Below are 21,872 nucleotides of genomic sequence, written 5' to 3'. Positions count from 1 at the left end.
CAAGTTCCATATGTTCCCCTTTGGCATACCATGCAAAACAGAAAGATAAAACGAAATGAAATAATCTTTTGCAAGGTTGCAAATCAAATTATTTGAGACCAAAAGAATTCACTTCATAATCCTTTCCAAAGGGCATTCATGATTCTAAAATAAATATTTGAACTATTTGGTGTATAATATTTATTTACTTTTTACAAAGCCTTTAATAGTAATATGGAAACTCTCCTAGATGAACTAAGCATTTTCCATCTTTAGCAAAAATTCTTCATAGGGTTTTGTTTTATGGCATTTTGATTTCCTCTCTACAATGATAGTGGATCAAGTGGATTGTTTACTTCCTCCGAAATCTTTCTCTTATATTGCGATGCCCGTATTATTCATCACTGGAGATTAGAATAAAAGAGTGGAATGAGGCCGGGCGCGGTGGCTGAAGCCTGTAATCCCAACACTTTGGGAGGCCGAGACAGGCGGATCACGAGGTCAGGAGATCGAGACCATCCTGGCTAACATGGTGAAATCCCGTCTCTACTAAAACACACAAAAAACTAGCCGGGCGAGGTGGCGGGCGCCTGTAGTCCCAGCTACTCGGGAGGCTGAGGCAGGAGAATGGCATAAATCCGGGAGGCGGAGCTTGCAGTGAGCTGAGATCCGGCCACCACACTCCAGATTGGGCAGCAGAGCGAGACTCCGTCTCAAAAAAAAAAAAAAAAAAAAAAAAAAAAAAAAAGAGTGGAATGTACTGAAATAGGCAAGCTTCTGGCGTGTCTGTTATCTGAAATGTGTCCTATTAATCTGCTAGGAAAAACACTGTTGAAGTGTTTTTTTTTTCCAGAAGTAGAGAAAAAGTAAACATATTCTCATGCCTTCTCTACCTTTTGGCTAATTTCGTGCAGGAATAACAGCTCACTGGGGCTCATGTATCGCATTTTTTCTTTATATGGAATTAATGATTTAATATTCAGAACTGAAGCAGAGGTTTTAACATTGTTGGCACAATGTGCTAATTACTTGAATTATCTACCTGTTATTAGGGTGTTCCAAGAACAATTTTCTTCTTTTGAAAAATACACTAATATAATATCATCGTGTATTATAAATTACACCTCATTAATGAATTTTCCTATGTCGATTTCCTATATATGGGATTTACTTTACCTCTAACTCAAGGGTTTTAATCTGGGGCTCCAAAGATAGAATTTAGGGCTCTATGAACAAATGTGGGAGAAAGGTACATATTTATTTTCACAACCTGTGACTAAACTTAGCAGTCCCTTCTATCATTATAGTAGGTACCAAACCATCATAATATCCACATGTGTGATTTGCTAACAATAGAGATTACATATTTTTTAATAATAGACTTGCTGCAGATATCTTGAAATATTGGTCATATTCATCACCATGATGAAAATGTTAGACTATTACATATTGACATTTAATGTACTAATTAAAAAGCATACAACACATTTGCTTTTTAAATATTATGATTATCATATTTCAATATAGTCATATAATCCTATGTATTTTATTTTAGGCACAGAAAATGGAAGCATTATTCTTAGGAGAGTTCGCCAGACTGCCCAAAAGGATCATGGCATGAAAAATGATGGGAATCTCTGTTTTAATAACTAGCTGAAAGAATCAGAGCCATCCCTCCTAAATATCTTTGGGATGTACCACTAAAAATGCTCAAAAATACCTCTACTTGCATTACTACATCTATTACTACCTCCTCCATCATTACTATTATGAGCTAACATTTACTGCACACTTCCTATGAGTTGAGTATCATGCTGTGTTATTACTGCATTAATGCTCCTAAGTATCCACTAATGGAGGGGCGATTATCATCTCTTCTGCATACACATTGTCCCCCTAGCTTCCAGGCCACCACACTCCCTTAGCTGTCCTTTTACTCCACTGGCTCCCTCTAGTCAGTGTCTTTCTGTTATCTTCTTTTCTCCCTGAAAACCTTAATATGGATTGTTCCAGTGTTTAATGCAGGACCTTCTTTTACATTTACTCCCTGAATTTCATCCAGTCTAAAGCTCTAATGCAATTTATATGTTAACAACTCTCTCTTTTTTTTTTTTTTTCCTGCACGAAATTAGATGGAGTTTCACTCAGTCACCCAGGCTGGGGTGCAGTGGTGTAATCTCGGCTCACTGCAACCTCAGCTTCCCAAGTCCAAGTGATTCTTCTGCTTCAGCCTCCTGAGTAGCTGGGATTACAGGCGCCTGCCACCAAGCCTGGCTAATTTTTTGTATTTTTAGTAGAGACGGGGTTTCACCATGTTGGCCAGGCTGGTGTCAAACTCCCGACCTCAAGTGATCTGCCTGCCTCCCAAAGTGCTGGGATTACAAGCGTGAGCCACTGTGCCGAGCCAACAACTCTTCAAATTTATATCTTCAACCAAAAATTCTCTTTCAAACATTAGACTTTTATGTTCAGGTGGCGACTCTGCACCTGCACTTGCAAGTTATCTCAAACTTAACATTTCTATGGTGGTTAATACTGAGTGTCAGCTTGACTGGATTGAAGGATACAAAGTATTGATCCTGGGTGTGTCCGTGAAGGTGTTGCCAAAGGAGATGAACATTTGAGTCAGTCAGTGGGCTGGGAAAAGCAGACCCACCCTTAATTGGGTGGGCACAATCTAACCAGCTGCCAGTGAATATAAAGCAGGCAGAAAAATGTGAAAAGAGACTGGCCTAGCCTCCTAGCCTACATCTTTCTCCTGTGCCGGACGCTTCCTGCCCTTGAACACTGGACTCCAAGTTCTTCAGTTTTGAGATTCGGATTGGCTCTCCTTTCTCCCCAGGCTTGCAGACAGCCTATTGTGGGACCTTGTGATTGTGGAATTTAATATGTAATAAACTCCCATATACCTATATATATAATATCTAATATATATCCTATTATATATAATATATATCCTATGTAACATATATATTATATATGTATATATATCCCATTAGTTTTGTCTCTCTAGAGATCTCTGACTAATACAATTTCCAAAACTGAAGTCTTGATGTTCCCCCAACTCTGACCTGGAATCCTCTTTCAGTTGATGGCAGCTCCATCCTTTCAAGTGTTTGGGCCAAAAACCTGGAGTTAGCTTCAACTCTTTTGTTTGTTTGTTTGTTTGTTTTTCGAGACGGAGTTTCACTCTTGTTGCCCAGGCTGGAGTGCAATGGTGCAGTCTTGGCTCACCGCAACCTCCGCCTCCTGGTTTCAAGCAATTCCCCTGTCTCAGCCTCCTGAGTAGCTGGGATTACAGGCATGTGCCACCATGCCCGGCTAATTTTGTATTTTTAGTAGAGACAGGGTTTCTCTATGTTGGTCAGGCTGGTCTCCAACTCCCGACCACAGGTGATCTGCCTGGCTTGGCCTCCCAAAGTGCTAGCATTACAGCCTCAACTCCTTTTTTCATTTCCATTCGCCCCCCCCATCAACTTATTAGCAAATCTTGTTGCTCCTATTTTCAAAATACTTCCAGAATCTGATGGCTTCTCTCTGCCTTCAGTGTTGCTACTCTGGACTGAACTATTACCATCTCTTGCCTGGATTCCTGGCTACCACGATTGATATGCCTGTCTCTGTCCTTGCCTCAGTGCAGCCTGTTTTCTACATAAAAGTCAAAATGAAAGTGTCAAATCTAAGTCAGATGCTGTCAATCTTCTGCTCCAGAGCCTGCAATGCCTACTCATTTTACTGAGTAAAAGCCAAAGTCCAAAAGGCATACGAAGCCCTGTATGACTTGACATCTCCTTCTACTCTTGTCTTCTTCCGCTTTAGTCACAACGGCCCCTCTGCTACACTTGGAACATCCCAGTCGTGCTCCTACCCCAGGACCTTTACACCAGCTGTTCTTGCTACTGGGCACACTCTTCCCACAGATAACACAGGCTACCTGCCTCATGTGCTTTGAGTATTTGCTCCAATGCCACTATTTCAGTGGAGCCTACTCACCTCCCAGGAACCTTGTCCCCACACTGGTACTGTTTATCTCCCTTACTTGATTTTGTTTCCTTTCTTTATCACCTGCTAACATAAGGTGCAGTCCTTTTACTTATATCTTAATTGTTTATTGTCTTTTTCTTCTACTAGATTATGAGCTCCATGAAGGCACTTTTTTTGGTCTGTTTCATATACTGTCATATATGTATCAATATTTGTAATATGAACACATGAAGTTTCAGTGACTTACACAAATTCCCACAAGTTGGAAGTCAAGATTTGACCTCAAGGAGGCAGAACATGGTGACTCATGCCTGTAGTCCCAGCACTTTGGCAGGCTGAGGCAGGCAGATGACTTAAGGTCAGGAGTTCGAGACCAGCCTGGCCAACATGGCGAAACCCCGTCTCTACTAAAAATACAAAAATTAGCTAGGCCTACTGGTGTGTGCCTGTAATCCCAGCTACTCAGGCGAAGAATCGCGTGAACCTGAGAAGCGGAGCTTGCAGTGAACCAAGATGGCGCCATTGCACTCCAGCCTGGGTGACAGAGTGAGACTCTATCTCAAAAAAAAAAAAAGATTTGACCTCAAGGAGTGTAATTTCAGAGCTCTCCACTGTAGTTACAGTGCAATCCCACATCTCTTCTTACCCTTTTAAGATTTATTCAAATGCCAACTTTCAAGAAGTTAATTTTGAATTTCAGAATTAGTCTTTATTCTCTACTTTCATGGCATCCTGTTTTTAATTCTCCTTATGCTACATGTCAGCTTATGCCTTTAAATATATCTATCTATTCTATTCATATATCCAGCTAAGTAGATAAGTTCCTCGTGGACAGCTTTGATGTCTGATTTTTCTTTGGATATGCCATGTCAGGCACTGATTAGATCACTATTGGATGGATGAATTTATTTATGAATATGACAGTGAAAGACCTCTGAGACAGGAGAAAAATGTTAATTTATAATTCAGCAGTTTAACATTGGGCAAATATAAATGTTAATCAAATTTCCCAAACCAAGTAGTATTCAAATAAGCAACAGTTTTTAAGGGAATTGATCGATTGTTCTGATGATACAGGGGGCCACAGAAAGTACTTGAGAATGTGCTCTGATGAGCAATACATCAGTGGTCAAAGGAACAGGGAAGCACTGAAATCATAAATCAAAGGCATTTCTAATTGCAAGAAAAACTAAGCTGGCTGCAACTCTGAGTAATAGGAATAAAACTAATAGAGATTGCTAAGGGACCTAATCATAAACTGTACAAATATTTTCCAATAAAACAGCTTAAAATTATGGAGAGGATTTTCCTCCCCGTTCTTTCTTGTCATCTCCATTTTTATTAACTTTTTTCATTAATATACCGAACAGACATAGATATTTCTTTTACTCCAAATGTGTTCTGAAAGTACCCAAATGTAATGGATCCCCATATATGGGCTACTTCAAATGCCAAGATTGATAGCAAGAGGTCTGACTTTGTGTAAACAAGCAATCGTTTGCTTTCTCATTTCAATGGTAATATTTTCCAATATAATGTTTCAAAGTCTATTTAGAAAACACACAAAATAGAAACAGACACTGAAAACTAAAATCAAATATACCGCTATATAACTTAGGGCTGCAAAAACAATATATACATGGCAGATAAAGATATTTTAAAGATTGTGGATAAAAAATTAGTAAAACTTAACTTACCTAGCCATCTGCAGATGCTTTTTCCTAAGAATAATGAGGGTAACAAGCAACAGTCCAATTAAAAGTGTGCTAAGGATGGCCAGCACGGAGATCACTACCACATTGGGATTCATCTCTGTAACTAAAGAGATAAGTCGTGCATTTTCATCATAGGTTCTGTTATAGGGAACCAAACAGAACCATTCATTGTTTTTCATTTAGTCTTAAGAGCAGTGAACTTATGATGATACCAATAATAGTAACAATCATGTTCCCCAAGCCAACAATGACCTCTTCCTGGTCAACTGTAACTTAGCAAACTAGACTGATAAGTGGTATTCAGGTGTCTGGAAGAATTGAGTCCATTTCAAAGGCCTACAGGATATTCTTACACAGGGAAACTGAAGAATGAAGAATACCTGTGCCACAGTTCAAATTCATTTGAAAGCTAAAAATATAGAAGTCATTATCATGCATTATCATTTTCTAACATTTTCGCAAGCTTAGAGGATGGCAACCTCTTATTTTGTGCCCATGATTTTGAAGTCAGAAAGCACAATTGTATACTTTGCTTACCACTAATAATGTATATGAAAAAGACATTGGCAAACTACCATCTGCTGAAGCACTTAACACATTACTAGAAGCAGGCATTCTGATGATCCATGGCCATATGTTTAGAGGTTTTCCATCTGCACAACTCAAGAGATTAAACCTATTAATAGGTTGTAGAGCCCTGAAGAACAGGGGTCATGTCCTTTTCATGTACTCTATATAAAGACTTGTCTCCTATGGCACTTACACATCGTCTGCTTCTTCATACTACACGGAAGAACAGGATATCAAAGGCAGGAACATAAGTTAAATATTCTTATAACATTTTTCAAAATGGGCCTGAGGACTCATACAATCTTTTGCACTGATCATAAAATCACAGAACGAGCGGGCGCATCTGATCCCTAAGGTTTTGGGTACTTATTACTTCCCATTTGGGCCAACTTGGCTCCAGTTTGAGTAGAGTGCTTAAACAGAAAGAATAATAGACTCATGGTCAGAAGAGTTTGTTCACTTGAGTACTGCTATTTGGAGAGAAGCCATTTCTTCTGTTCTGTGGGCCTCATTTTCCTCATCTGTAAATAAGTTTAATAATATCACCTGTTGTGCTACGTTGTCATGGAGCTGACAAGGAATGATGGGCATTAAGGGTACAGTTCACCCTTGAACAAAATGAGTTTGAACTGTGCAGGTTCACATATATATGGATTATCTTTCCTCCCTGCCACCCTTGAGACAGCAAGACCAAACTCTCCTCTTCCTCCTCCTCCTCAGCCTACTGAATGTGAAGACCATGAGGAAGATCTTTATGAAGATCTCCTTCCACTTAATGAATAGTTCATGTATTTTCTCTTCCTTATGATTTTCTTAATAACATTTTCTTTTCTCTAGCTTACTTTATTGTAAGAATACAATATATAATAAGTGTAACATACCAAAATGTGTTAATCAACTGTCTGTATTATTGGTAAGACTTTGGGTCAACAGTAGTCTATGAATAGTTAAGTTTTGGGAGAGTCAACAATTATACGTGGATTTTCAACTATGCAGGGGTTGGCACTTCTAACTCTCTCATTATTCATGATCAACTGTATACTTTAGAAAGTGTACAAGGATGTAGGAATGAGAGACCATTAAAATACTTCGCAGGTATATTTTTTGTCCTCTTTTCTGAAAAAACAAAAATTAAAAACAGAAAAAGAAAAAGAAAAAAGAAAACAGTTCACTGCAGTCATCCCTAAATATAGCAGCTAAATATATGACTAATATTATAGAAATGGAACTAAACCAGTAAAATTATGAGTGGCTTTGTTACAAGAGGCTTCATAGAGGGTCTCAGGTTGCAGAATCAGACTCTAACAAACTAGGAGTAACACATGTAATACAACTAAGTAAAGAATAAGGAAATAAACAGCATCATTCCAGACCTTTCGTTAATCTCTAATTTTCCCACTTATACTTTTGGTTGGATTGGAAACTTTCTTGCTTTGACCCAGTTATAATTATGTCATTCTCTGACCAGTGACAGATTAAGACCAAGGCTAAATAGATGAAATTGGATTGATAGGAGTACTGTGCCTATTCCTGAAGAAGATGAGATGAGTTAGCAGCTAGCATTTAGACAGCACATACTAAGGATTTATGTATTTTATTTCTAAGTTTCAAAACAACTCAGAAAGTTACATATTATTATTCCAATTTTACGGATGAAAGAAAAGCTCAGAGGCACCAAATGTCTTTCTCTAACGCCATAGGTAGTAAGTGCACTTTGGCATTGAAATTAAGGACTCTGACCCCGAAGCTTGGGATTTCTTGGTGGAATAGTGGCACAAATACATATATATATATTCAAAAAGAAAAAGTGAGAAAAATATTGAAAAAAATATGGAAAGAACTTCCAAAGACCAGATTCCACTAATGTGTATAATTACCCATTGTTGAGACGGCTATGAACGTAGGGACACTGGGGCTGTCATGGCTAAAGCTGGTGACACTACAATTATAGGCAGTGGCAGGAAGAAGGCTGGAGATGGTCACGACATGGGAAGCAACAGCAACCGGTTCCTGGGGTTTCAGAAAATAAGATAAATTTTGGGTTATCTTCATCTATATTTTAAAAAAATATATTTCATAGTTGAGTTGGTAATAGACTGACAGAGTAAAAAATTTACAAGATGACAAAGAATAGCATTGAAAAATGTTTCCTTTTTTCCCCATTCCTGATCTGACCAATTTCCTTCCATGGAAGCAGCCATTGTCAGGCATTATTTTTCTTCCCATATGCATTTTATGGATGTACAAACATATGACACTGTTAAAAAACATAAGTGATGGCTTAGCTTACACAATATTCTACTTATTTTTTTTACCTTAGTTATCAATATATTTTGGTGCTTTTTCCATATCAGTGCAGATTAAGCTGTTTTATTCTTTTTAAGGGCTGGATAGAAATCCATTGAAAGGACATACAGTACTTTATTTAATGAACCCCCGTTGATGAACGCGTAAATGGTGTGTGATTTTTTGCTATTGCAAACAATCCTACAATGAACATCATTTCACAAATTTGGGAAGACACACACATGTACATATAGAGACACACACACACACATATATACACACAATGTATGCATGTAATTTGTATGTATGTATGAACGTACACACATACACATATATTCTTTGCTAGTGTCATATTCTTTGAACTGCTAAGTCAAAAACTGTACATTTAAAATTTTGATTGCTGAATCAAAAAGTACACATTTAAAATTTTGAAAGCTATTGAAAAATGGTTCTCTATAGGCGTTTTTCAAGTTACTCAACTATGGCATCCATGCGTGACAATGCCTGCCTCCCTACATTCTTTCCAACACCATACATTCGTAAACTCTGAGCTTTTCCATTATTACTAACAAAAATTGTATTTTGTAGTTTTATTTTGCATTTTTTTAAACCATAAGTGAGGTTGCTCAATTTTTCATCTGTTCAAGAGACTTCTGTATTTATTTTCCTATGAAATATTTGTTTTGGGTTGTTGATCTTTACCTTTTTGACTTGTAGCAATTCTTTATATATTAAGGACACTACCCCTTTGTCTGCATTCTTAGCTTTTATATAACATCCACTAAAACATGGCAACTATCCGCATAAGAAACATTTAGTATTAACCTATTCTTGAGTCAAAAAAGTTGCTAACTTGGTGGACCCATGACTAGACCAGTGACAAGTACTACTGTACAATAGCAAAAGATGAGCCAGCATCTTTTTCAAAACAAGATTTTAAAACACCCTTGCATAAAGAGATGACAGCCATCAGCATTTTCTTCCACTTCCTTTGCTTTCACTATTCTATAAAAGAATTATTCTAAGGAAAGACTTTTGCTAACAGGACTCAGTTGTAGTAAGTAGCTAACTAACCATTGTTTTCTTAAAGGAAGGCATAACTGTAGTTATAGAGAAGAAAATCCATTATTGGCAGAGCAGTTATTCTCCAAATGGATTCTTAGAATAGGGAAAATTCAGCTGTTCAGTACAAATCAACAAGAGATATATTCATAGAAGGGAATCTCAAAAGGAGAAAGGAATCAAAGCAAATTATCTTAGCATTCAATATGAAAAGATTTGCACTCCCAGCAATCCTTTTTTCTTCTCAATCTCATGAACTTCATTATTTAAAAAAAATCAATTACTTATGTTCACAGTATTAGTCTACACACTGTATTATGTAAAATCCCTAACAAATCTGTCCTTTTCCTTCCACCTCTGGCTGTGAAATATTTTTTCCTTGTGGCATTGCCACTCCTAGAACTGCAGGGTCATCTCTTTCCTTGCATTCATTCTGACCTGGTGAACAGCTCTGTTTATCACATCTGCCATTTGTAATTCTAGAACTTTAGCAACAGCCTTCTCTCAGTCTTCATTTTGCAGCAAGACTGTCCCCCTTACAAACTAGATATGCACGTTTCTTTTAAATTCTCTTGGTAGTATGGACCTCTCTTGTGGTACTTATATTTTACTTTACTTTTTTTCTATACTTATGCAATGTCCACACCATATAAAAATGTTTTGAAGGCAAATATTGGCTCTATCATGTGTGTTCTACACAGTGCCTTTTATATATTTGGCAATTGGTTCATATTTGTTAAATTATATTTTATATGGTAGGGTCGTCCTTCCCTTGATCAATTCAATGGCCTACAACCTTTATTCCTTTCTCTGACCTGGAGTGGCTTATGAATTAGGAACAAGCGATACAGACAAAGATAAACTTTCTCATAACAACTTGTGGGCTTGGTCTAAGCATACTGTTAATTTCTATCCCTGAAACACAAAAGAGCAAATAAACAGTTTTCATTTTATATAGCTCAAAGAAATAGAAGATTCTTATTTTGCCCAGATAATTAGCCTTAATTAAAATTAACTGAGAAAAGGTAGATCAAAAGGTATAGTACCTGAAGTTTGGTCTTCTGACTGGAGCCAACTTGTTGACAGAAAACTTCAAAGAAATCAGCTACTCCCTCTTCCACCCACAGCAAAGTTACTGAAGTCTGCGTTTTGTTCACTGCGAAGAGTGATTTTGGTGGAGCTGGTTCTGAGCAAAAAAAAAAGTTTAAAAAATTTTAATTTAACGTATTCTTTCTTCTTTCACTAATAAGCAGGTGAAGCATCCCCCAAATTCAAACATAGGTAGGTAAGAGCACCATAAAGACTTCATATTGCTTTCGAAATATGTCCTTTCAATATGATAGCTATCTAACTTGGAAGGCAGAATAGTTTGCCTTTTCTCCCTTCCATTGTTTTACTTCTCTTTTCAGAACACTTCTGTTTTCTACTTCAGTTTCATCACAGACATAATCTATTAATAGTTTCTGTGTCATTTATACTGGAGTTAGCATTGCCCTGATTATACAGAACTTTCTGGATGAGAAACAAAAATCTGCACTTAATAAAGGTGGAGAAAAATGAAATTTGGTGTGTTTCCTTTTAATGATGAGATGCAGTTTGGTATTTAGCCAACAACCTGTCTTCCTTTCTCTGGAAACTATTTGGAACAATTCAGACAGAAAAATGGCTGCTTGAAAATTTAGTCAAAATTAAAAAAGATAAAGCTAAACAGATAGTATGATTTTTTTTTTTTTTTTTTTTTTTGAGGTGGGGTCTCACTCTGTCACCCAGGCTGGAGTACAGTAGTGCGAACACAGCTCACTGCAGCCTCATCTTCCTTGGCTCAAGTGATCCTCCTGCCTCAACTTCCCAAGTAACTGGGAATACCTGGCTTATTTTTGTATTTTTTTTATAGAGACAGAGTTTTGCCATGTTGCTCAGGCTGGTCTCAAACTCCTGGGCTTCAGCAATCCACCCGCTTTGGCCTCCCAAAGTACTGGGATTACAGGTGTGAGCCATCGTGCCTGGCTGATAATATAATTTTTTAAGAAAATAATTGATAGAAGAGGATTGGACGATTAATAAAATGTTAGAGATAGATTTTTATCTTAGACATTTTATCTTGATAATAAATAAATCCATTCGTCCAGGAAGCTGTGGTTGTCTGTCCTCTTCATACTTATTTCTAGTAATTGAGTCACTGGCATTGTTCTCTTGAGACCAAAAAACCCTGCCTGTTCCTCAATTCTAATAGTCATCTTCTGTCTCATTCTCCATTCCTGAATGTCTCCCGGTCTTTTGCCTGTGATGCTGTCTTTTGGATGTTGTCTTTCCCTCCAGGTTCCCCAGTATGCAGAGTGCTGTGCCTGAACTCAAGGTCTTGAGCTGGGGTCCCTATTACCTGCTGTCAGACCCCCTGACATTGCTTATTTGAACATATTGTATCTTGCTGCTAGGTTCACATAACAGCATCCTCCATCCACCTGTATGCACCTGTCAGACAACTACCCACTGTTGTAGGTTTCTTCCTGCTTGTTACTTGGATTTTTCATTTTCTGTCCCACTCTCCTAAGTCTGTTTTCCAGCTCCTGTGCTTTAGAGGTGCTTGAAAGAGTCTTGTCGGCCATTTCACTGCTTTGACAGGTACACATCTTTGCCTGGGAAGATTTGAACCTTATTTCTAGAATATCATCATTATGGCTCTGCCCAGGACCAAGAAGTATGTCAAAATCATTCTTGACATGATTTATCATAGATTGTCTAAACTTATATCTGACTAAAAAGAAGCATGTCTCTTTTCTGCAGCAACTTGACAAGGTTAGACAGAAGAGTTGAAGGAGGGAAGAGATGAGTTCATCTTAGGCAAGCAAAATTCACAATAGATGTCAGCACCGCTTTTTCACTTGTCATGAGTTGTCCAGTCCTCCCCACATTGTATTGTCCCGCTTCTGCTCTGATGAAGACTGCCAGTGAAACACAGAGGTCAATTTCCACTTCTCATTTCCTTTATAGCTGCCATTGCTAATAGGGGTATGTCCTTCAGGGATTCTGACTCATGTGGAACTTGGATCTATGGAACCAAGTGTGAAGTTGTTGGGGGCATAGATGAATGGTTAGTTAGGCTGAGCCTGGGCTTTTCATTTTTAAAAATGCACACTGCAGAATTGTTCCTCAGTCACAATTCTGAGGCTCTCCCCTTATTTCTCAGTCCCAGAGAGCACATCTTCTAAAAACTCTTGTTACCTTTTCCTTTAATCTTTTTTTTTCTTGAGACAGAGTCTTGCTCTATCACCAGGCTGGGGTGCCGTGGTGCAGTTTCGGCTCACTGCAACTTCCGACTCCCGGGTTCAAAAAATTCTCCTGCCACAGCCTCCTGAGTAGCTGGGACTATAGGCGTGTGCCACCACGCCCAGCTATTTTTTTTTTTTTGTATTTTTAGTAGAGACGGAGTTTCACCATGTTGGCCAGGATGGTCTCGATCTCCTGTTGTTGTGATCTGCCTACCTTAGCCTCCCGAAGTGCTGGGAGCTAGGATTACAGGCATGAGCCACCACGCCCGGCCTCCTTTGATGTATATTTAAATTATATTGCATGTCCAGACTTTTGTCATCAAACTTATTGATCATCACAAACTTGCTGTACCTCTTTTTCCCTGGCTCTAATCAGTTCTTTCTTCATTTTGTCAATGATGGATGAAAATCACCTTAAAATGCCATTTTGCCATGTTAAATCCTATCTGTGCATTGTCTGTGGTATCAGATCCAAACATACCATGTCTTTAAGATCCTGCTTAAATTGGCTGCATGCTATCCATCCAGCTTCACCACCATTCCTAACACACAGATGTGCTGCCTCCTGGGAAAGCTAGTCTTCTCACTGACCTTCAGAGGGGCAGTGCTCTATGTCAGCCCACGTTTACGTTCAATCATTATGCTCTTTATTCTGCTCATTCGAAGATTAAGAAAAAGTCTTACCACCTCCTTGAAGTCTCATTTGATGACTCTTTCTCTTGATGATTTATCCCTTCTCTGACATTCTACTGCCTTTAATTATTTCCTATGTAATCTATGTGAGTGAAGCCCTGACTCTAGTCGATCCTATTAGACTCTTTAAGAATAGAGGTCATGTGTTATAAATGACTTTGTCTTCATTTGAAGTAGCCACCTACATGTACTCAATAAATCTTATTTATTGGCTGATTTAAAACATGAGTCAAGATTCATCAACCAAAAGAGGAGGATTCAAGCACCAGGCAAGACCAGACATGCTGGGGTTGTATCTTAATGTTCTCTTCTGTTTTTATGGTGATCGTGTAGATAAAATTATCAAATTTCAGGGACAGAGTCAAGAACTGTCATGAATTATTGCAAGAGCTCCCAGTGGTCCAAGGAATACGACATGAATACTGCAGTGAGGGTTTCCTTTGTTCTGGCTGAGAATGTGGCTGTAGGTGATATGATCCTCAGGAAAATCTCCTAAAGGTCTGGGACATCTAACAGCCACATAACAAATTTTTCTTTTTGGGTGGACTATGAAGGCAATGGATTATTTCTTTTTTTTTTTTTTTTTTTTTTTTTTTGAGACGGAGTCTTGCTCTGTCGCCCGAGCTGGAGTGCAGTGGCCAGATCTCAGCTCACTGCAAGCTCCGCCTCCCGGGTTTACGCCATTCTCCTGCCTCAGCCTCCGGAGTAGCTGGGACTACAGGCGCCCGCCACCTCGCCCGGCTAGTTTTTTGTATTTTTAGTAGAGACGGGGTTTCACCGTGTTAGCCAGGATGGTCTCGATCTCCTGACCTCGTGATCCGCCCATCTCGGCCTCCCAAAGTGCTGGGATTACAGGCTTGAGCCACCGCGCCCGGCCGGCAATGGATTATTTCAAGGTCCCTGCACCTATTATCACTGTGCTCTTTTTCTGAAAGATGTTTACATGTCAGCTCTGTAGGTCAATGAATACCATACACAAATCACCTGCTTGAGGACTGTTCAGGATCTTCGTGATAGGTGTGCTTCCCTAAATTAATCAGGCAGAAATTTAACTCTGGTATCCCAAAGGAAACAAAGAAAGTTATTACAATTTATTGTTATTATAATTATGAACTTATTACTATTACAAGATTTCACAAGTGAAAGTATAATTGAATTGGGAGTGCTTTTAATTAGATTTTCCTACTCAAGACAACAACTGTCTCAGGAAATGTTTTAAAATGTAAGACTTGGAATGTGAATTGTCCAACACAGCCACTAGCCACATGTAGTTGTTGTGTACTTGAAATGTGGCTAGTCTAAATTGATAGGTGCTGCGAATGTAAAATACAGACAGAATTTCGAAGACTTAGTATGAGAAAAGAATAAAATATCTCATTAATAATTACTTACATTGATTATATGTTGGAACAATATGATGTTGGATATATTTGGTTACATAAAGTATATTGAATTCAATTTTACCTGTTTCTTTTTACTAATTTTTAATGTGGCTACTAGAAAATTGAAAATTATACATGTGGCTCTTATTATGTTTCAAATGAACAGTACTGAGTTAGAGCATTTCTTCTTATTGCCTAGAGTAGAAGTCTGGAAATTCCTGGCAAAAACTGGCTGGGAGTGGTCCCACATCTCATGAGAAGTCAAAGCCAGCTCAGTGCCACAGCCTAGGATGGTTTAGATCAAGCTTGTCCAACCCATGGCCCGTAGGCTGCATGCCACCCAGAATGGCTTTGGATGCAGCCCAACACAAATTCATAAACTTTCTCAAAACATTGTGAGTTTTTTTTGTGATTTTTTTTTGATTCATCAGTGTTAGTGTATTGTATGTGTGGCCCAAGACAATTCTTCTTCTTCCACTGTGGCACATGGAAGCCAAAAGCCAAAAGGCTGGACACCCCTGGTTTACATGATTCATGTTCTCCATCCTCAGAGGCACAAAACTAAAGTGGATAGTGGCTAAATATTATTTAGGCAATTGCATATGATAGGGAACACAATGACATCAAAAGCATTTTGATTGCTTTCTATCTCTGTTATGGGATGAATTATATCCCGTCCCCCTAAATTCATATGCTGAAACCCTAACCCTCAGTATCTCAGAATGTGACTGAATTTTATTATTATTATTTTTTTTTTGAGGCAGAGTCTTGCTCTGTCGCCCAGGCTGGGGTGCAGTGGCATGATCTTGGCTCACTGCAACCTCCACCTCCCAGATTCAAGCGATCTTCCCACCTCAGCCTCCTGAGTAGCTGGGACTACAGGGGCCTGCCACCATGCTGGGCTAATTTTTGTATTTTTAGTAGAGTAATGGTTTCACCCTGTTGGCCACGCTAGTCTCGAACTCCCGACCTCAAGCGATCCACCCACCTCGGCCTCCCAAAGCATTGGGATTACAGTCGTGAGCCACCACACCCGGGGTGAATAGGGCTTTTAAAGAGGTGATTAATTTAAATGAAGTTGTTAGCATATGTCCTAATCTAATCAGACTGGTATCCTTACAAGAGGAGGAAATATAGACAGTAAAGAGATGTATGTGCACAAAGAAAAGTCCGAGTGAGGACACAGTTACAAAGTGATCATCTGCAAGCCTCAGGAGAAGCCTACTCTGCTCACATGTGGACCTTGAACTTCTGGACTCCAGATCTGTGAGAAAACAAATTTCTGTTAAGTCACCCAGTCTGTGGCATTTTGCTATGGCAGCCCTAGCAAACTAATACAGTCTCTCACTATTCAAAATACCAAATATGTCCCTTTCTGCACATGAGGGTTTAAACCCTACAAAATATCAAATATAGTCTATCTTCTAAAGCAGAAGGATAGTCTATCTCCCAAAAATGTTGTGAAGAGTAAATGAAATTTAAGACAATGTATATACAAACACTTTATATAATGTAAAGTCATGTAGATATTAGTTATAGAACATCTCCTGGCTATTGCTTTTTATCTCTCTAAATGACATTTTCAGTCTTAACATTTTCAATATTCTCATGCTCCAAAATGTCAAATTTCTTTTTGTTTGAAATAATTTCATAGTCCATGATATTTGGTGTGAGTACCTATGTATATGGGTAAAGGGGATTGACCTACCATTTTCATAAAATGAGGTATAGATATAGGGTTATTTGCTTTTAAATACCCTCTAAAAGCTTTCTAACATTGCTGGTGTTCCGCTCAAATAGCTGGCCCTTCCTATTTTTTCTTCTCTCTCATTCCATACCTGTCTGGGTTTGGCCTGGGAATCCAATCTAATTTTATAAGAAAATCAAGTACCATGCATAGAATATGGGCAGACTGGAAGGCTGAAGGCATTTAATTTAGATTGGATTATGAGAGGCTCAAGCTGTTGCCTGGGATCTCTGGGGAGTGAAAGTGACCTTCCTGAAGTACGAGCTGGTGTCTGATTCTTATTCTGTGCTCTGGCAGCAAATCTCTTCCTTTTCTCGGGAATTCCAAAGGGAATAGTCAGAAGCAATATTTAGCCTAGGAGCAGAACGTAATGTGTTTATTGTCTAAAACCCATCTTTCTCTGATAGCTATTACATTGTTTCTTCTTTTAACGTGACTCATTAATTTAGCTGCCTAGGGAATAATGTTTATGAGGACAAGATTATATCCATAAGGACCAGCGTGGTGAGTCATTTTACAAATGTGTGACATTGGTAATAAGGAAAATTAAGTAGAAAAGCATTGTTGAAATTATCTTAATCCATGACCCACATAACAAAATTTATTTTCAATCTTTAGCCTCACTGATAACAATTTTCTAGGATGCTCTTCATATGCAAAGCATAATTGTTAACATCTATATTGTAATAAGTCTTTTAAATTTATTTTTATTTTCCTCAACTCAAGCAACTCTATATTAACCAGTATAAGTCATATAGCATATTCGACTTGGCCAAAGGAAGCATCTGCAACTTAAGCAGTGTAGGCTGCAGAAATTATGCTCAAGTTGGTGAAATAATATCTGCAAAAGAGAGCACTACCTGAAAGGAAAATAAACAAGAGGTACAGAAATTATTCAGGGTGAGTTAAGATTGATAGGCAATGAAATTAAGGAGAGAAATATTTATAAACAGCAGAAGCCTTTGTTAGACCTGAAGTTTATTCGACCTTTTCTTGTTGACCTAGGGAAATTATTTTCCTAGATACATTTAACATGTAATTTGAACATTTAAAAAAAATACCAGGAAATAAAAAAAAAAAAATCAGGCAAAGATTCAGGCAAATATTTAGCACCTGAGAACATATTAAATTATGAGGCCTTTTTCCTATATATAAAAATAAAATTTTCTCAGGAGTTGGAGATGTCTGTCATTTTCAATACTTTTTAACTATATTCTTTTTTTTTTTTTTTGAGACAGAGTCTTACTCTGTCACCCAGACTGGAGTGCAGTAGCGCAATCTCGGCACACAGCAACCTCTGCTTCTGGGTTCAAAAAATTCTCCTGCCTCAGCGTCCTGAATAGCTGGGATTACAGGTACCCACAACTATGCCCAGCTAATTTTTGTATTTTTAGTAGAAACGGGGTTTCACCATGTTGGCCAGACTGTTCTAGAGCTCCTGACCTCAAGTAATCTGCCTGCCTTGGCCTCCCAAAGTGCTGGGATTACAGGCAGTGAGCCACCGTGCCCAGCCTTACCTATATTCTTTATGGATTAGAGATAGCAAGCACAATATCCTCTCTGTGAATCACTAGGTGGGTTCATAGTTTTAGTACCTTATGTAACTTCTAAAGATCAATAGAGTTTTTCAGAGAAAGCTCCCATTTAACATTACTTAGTTTCTTTTTCTTTTTAATTTTTAAAAATTTGCGTATGTTTATGGGATACTAGTGTAATTTCGTTATATACATAGATTGCATAGTGGTGAAGTCAGGGCTTTCAGGATACTCATTACCTACATAACATACATTGTACCTACGAAATAATTTCTCATCATCCACCCACTTCCCACCCCTTCACTTTTCTGATTCTCTTTGCTTAGTTTCAAAACAAGTATCTGAATTCCTCCTTTCCAATGGTTCCAGGAGTATGTGCTTTTACTTAGCATTTTTATTTTGTTAGGAGTCATATATTGCAAAATTCTTAGAAAAAGATCAGTACTTTCATCGCGTCATTAATCTCGTTGCTTTTATTCTGAACTCAGGTATGGAACGAAATTCTAAAAGTTGAAGGAGCCTAAAGGATTATCTAGCCCAGACTCATTTTATAGATAGGAAGCTGGAATTCAGAGGGTCTGAGTTACTTTGCTATGGTAACACAATATGATGGCAAGGGCAAGAACTGGGATCCACACCTCTGGACCCCTAATTAAGGGGAAACAACTGGTTTCCTCCCAATCAGTGAGTTTCTCGTTCAGTTGTGTATAAGTGGGGATGACAAGGCCTCCTGAAAGTTCCTTTGCTTAGAAGATCAACTTTTCCAGAGTGGGCACCTGCTCAGGTATTTAGGTCAGTGCCAGACTTCACAGTCATTGCCCTATGTGTCCATCTTTCAGATCCTTCCAATACATTGGAGAGGATCATGTACCTGCAGAATACGCAGTACCTTATGATGGGCAGGAGAAATGCCTTTAAAGAAGCTTAAAGTGGGCTGGGCGCAGTGGCTTATGCCTGTAATCCCAGCACTGTGGGAGGCATTTGTGGGCGGATCATGAGGTCAGAAGCTCGAGACCAGCCTGACCAAAATGGTGAAACCCTCATCTCTACTAAAAATACAAAAATTAGCTGGGCATGGTGGTGCACGCCTGTAATCCCAGCTACTTGGGAGGCTGAGGCAGGAGAGTCACTTGAACCCGGGAGGCGGAGGTTGCAGTGAACAGAGATCAGGCCACTGCACAGGCCAGGCACTCCAGCCTGGATGACAGAGTGAGACTCCGTCTCAAAAAAAAAAAAAAAAGAAAGAAGCAGTAAAGCGGTTTGGCATGCTCTGGGCAGTTGACAAACCACAGTGACTCAGAAGACTGCAGTGAGGAGGGGTATATTGAGGTGAGGGATTGGTTAGTGTCAGGCCCAGGTACAGAGCCATGGGACCATGGGGCCATGGCATGGCTGTCACTGAGAGCCTAAATCTGAAAACAATTCTTGCATGGGGGTGCTGGCCACGGAGGTATATATCAGAAGAGCAGCACGACAGGTATTGCCCCCTACAAACCTAAAGAACATGCATGTGTTTATCTCACAAGAAGTCAGTCAAAAGAAACCATCCACAAGCTGCCATCATGACCTTCACTCTGCTCACGGTCCTATTAATGCCCATACTCTCTGTCTGTCATTGTCTTCCTGAAGATACATCCAGACCGAATCCTTCCACTGGCTCCCTGGGTTCCATCTGCTCTCCCCAGTCAAGGACATCACACCAAGTCTCACCTGTAACTATCCTCCGTCAACAGCTTTCTCTGTTTTGTTGAATCATTTTGCTTAGCTTACAGACAAGCTGCTTTCAGTCACTTAAAGAAAACAAAATAAAAACAAAAAACTAACAAAAACTCTTGGATTCTTCTATCCTTTAGCTCCTGTGCATTTTCTCTCCTTCCCTTTATAATATAATCCTCAAAGGTTTTGTTATTCTAGCTATTTCATGGTTTTCTCCTTTCATTCTCTTTGAACATCTTTTAATTAGATTTTTTTTCTGTCACCATGGCACCCAAATGCCTCTTCTCAAAATCACCAGTGACTTCCGGGCTGCTAAAATTGGTGGTCAATTCTTATTCCTCATCTTACCAGATTTTTTCACAGGTTTGACCTGGGCAATCTCCATTCACTGAGGTGCTCTCTTCCCTTGGCTCCTGGGACAGGACACTTTTCTGGGCTTTTCCTTGCTTCCCTGGCCAATGCTCCTCAGTCTCTTTTGCTGGTTTTTACTCACTATCTCCACATCTTAAAGTTAGAATGGCCCAGGGCTTAGTTCCTGGATAGCATTATTTTTTCTTGATTGAGTCTTTGTTAACTCATCACATCTGTCTCCTTCCTACACTCAAATTTGTATTTTCAGTCCTGAAGTCTTCACTGAATCCAAGCTCCTTTATCTAACTGCCTGCTCAGTATTTGTTATTTAATGGTTTCACAGGAACCTTCAAAATGTTGGCCCATCCAGACCTGAATTTCTGACATTGCCCCCAAACCAGCCTCTCCCATAACCTTTTCCAAGTAATAAGTGAAACCTCTGTCTTTCCAATTGCTCAGGCCCCAAATCTTGGTGGGTCTCTAGGCTTCTTTTATTCATTCATAGACAACATCTAAGTCCATCAGCAGATTCTCTCAGCAACACCTTCAAAATAAATTTTGAATCTGACCATTTTTCATCTCCTGTGTGGTTCCCAGTCTGACCTAAACAAGTATAATCTCTTATCTGGACAGACTCAATGTTCTTTAAACTTGAAGGTGACCATGTAATTTATCAGAAGTGTCCACATGGGAACATTTCTGGGGCAGAAAAGCCTTACCCCAAATCCTAAAGAGGATTACTGACTTTTAACTAATCCATAAGAAGTGTAAAGTGGTATTGTCTAAGGCATGAGGGATGTATGGTCATATTACCTAATTAGTTCCCTCCTGTCCTTATCCTTGCCCTGAACAATCTATTATCACCAGAGTGACACAGTGCAACCCGTTAGGTTATGCGCCTCTGCTTAAAGCATGCAATGGAGAATCATCTCACTCACAGGAAAGTGTCTTTTCAACGACCCTACGTGCTCTGTTCCCTTGCTACCTCTCTGCCCAATTTCTACGACTCTCCACTTTGTTTGTTCCACTCCAGCCACACTGCCTGCTTGCCTTTCCTCGAACTTGCCAGGAACACTACTGCCTCCAGAGCTGTGCACCTGTGGTTCCCTCTGCCTACAGAATCTCATCCCAGTGATCTCTTTGGCTTACTCCCTCATTTCCTTTAGGCTCTGACTCAAACATCACCTTCACAGTGACACTTATTCTACTCCCCACAAAAATAGCACCCATCCCCCATAGCACTTCCTATCCTCTCTTCCTCTTTCACTTTTCTCCATGACACTTATCGCCATTTAACATTCTTATATTTATGTTTATCATCTCCTTTTCTCCATTAGAATGAGAGTTGACATTTTTGTCAGTTTTGTCCATTTCTGTGTGCTCAGAACCAAGAAGAGGGTGTGGCATATAGTAAATGCTAAATAAATATTCGATATTCGCTGATTTACAGGATGAATAATTTTTTTTAAAAAAAGTATAAGACCTTAAGCATTTTATCAGCTTCTTTCTAGCTGACTGGTGGCCTACAGATTTCTATATATCTATATCTATATCTATATCTATATCTATATCTATATCTATAT

At 39.0% G+C, this 21,872-nt stretch overlaps 1 protein-coding gene across 4 annotated transcripts in view; it reads right to left on the bottom strand.

The window, feature by feature from the left end:
* Nucleotides 1-21,872, bottom strand: part of PTPRO (protein tyrosine phosphatase receptor type O) — a 271,807-nt gene that overhangs the window by 41,772 nt on the left and 208,163 nt on the right. For 3 of the 4 annotated variants that reach the window (XM_023226147.2, XM_023226148.2, XM_023226149.1), the window contains 3 exons: nt 10,643-10,782; nt 8,126-8,258; nt 5,661-5,781 (listed from right to left, as the gene is read on the bottom strand). In XM_023226147.2, coding sequence (XP_023081915.1) covers nt 5,661-5,781; nt 8,126-8,258; nt 10,643-10,782 — 394 coding nt within the window. Of the gene's footprint in view, nt 1-5,660; nt 5,782-8,125; nt 8,259-10,642; nt 10,783-10,891; nt 10,977-21,872 lie in introns of those variants that run through there. The other variant, XM_023226150.2, reaches the window with a different exon arrangement.

Source organism: Piliocolobus tephrosceles, chromosome 10 (assembly GCF_002776525.5).
Source record: "Piliocolobus tephrosceles isolate RC106 chromosome 10, ASM277652v3, whole genome shotgun sequence".
NCBI lineage: Eukaryota > Metazoa > Chordata > Mammalia > Primates > Cercopithecidae > Piliocolobus > Piliocolobus tephrosceles.
Note: the sequence above shows the minus strand (reverse complement) of the source record. Positions and strands in the feature narration are given on the sequence as shown.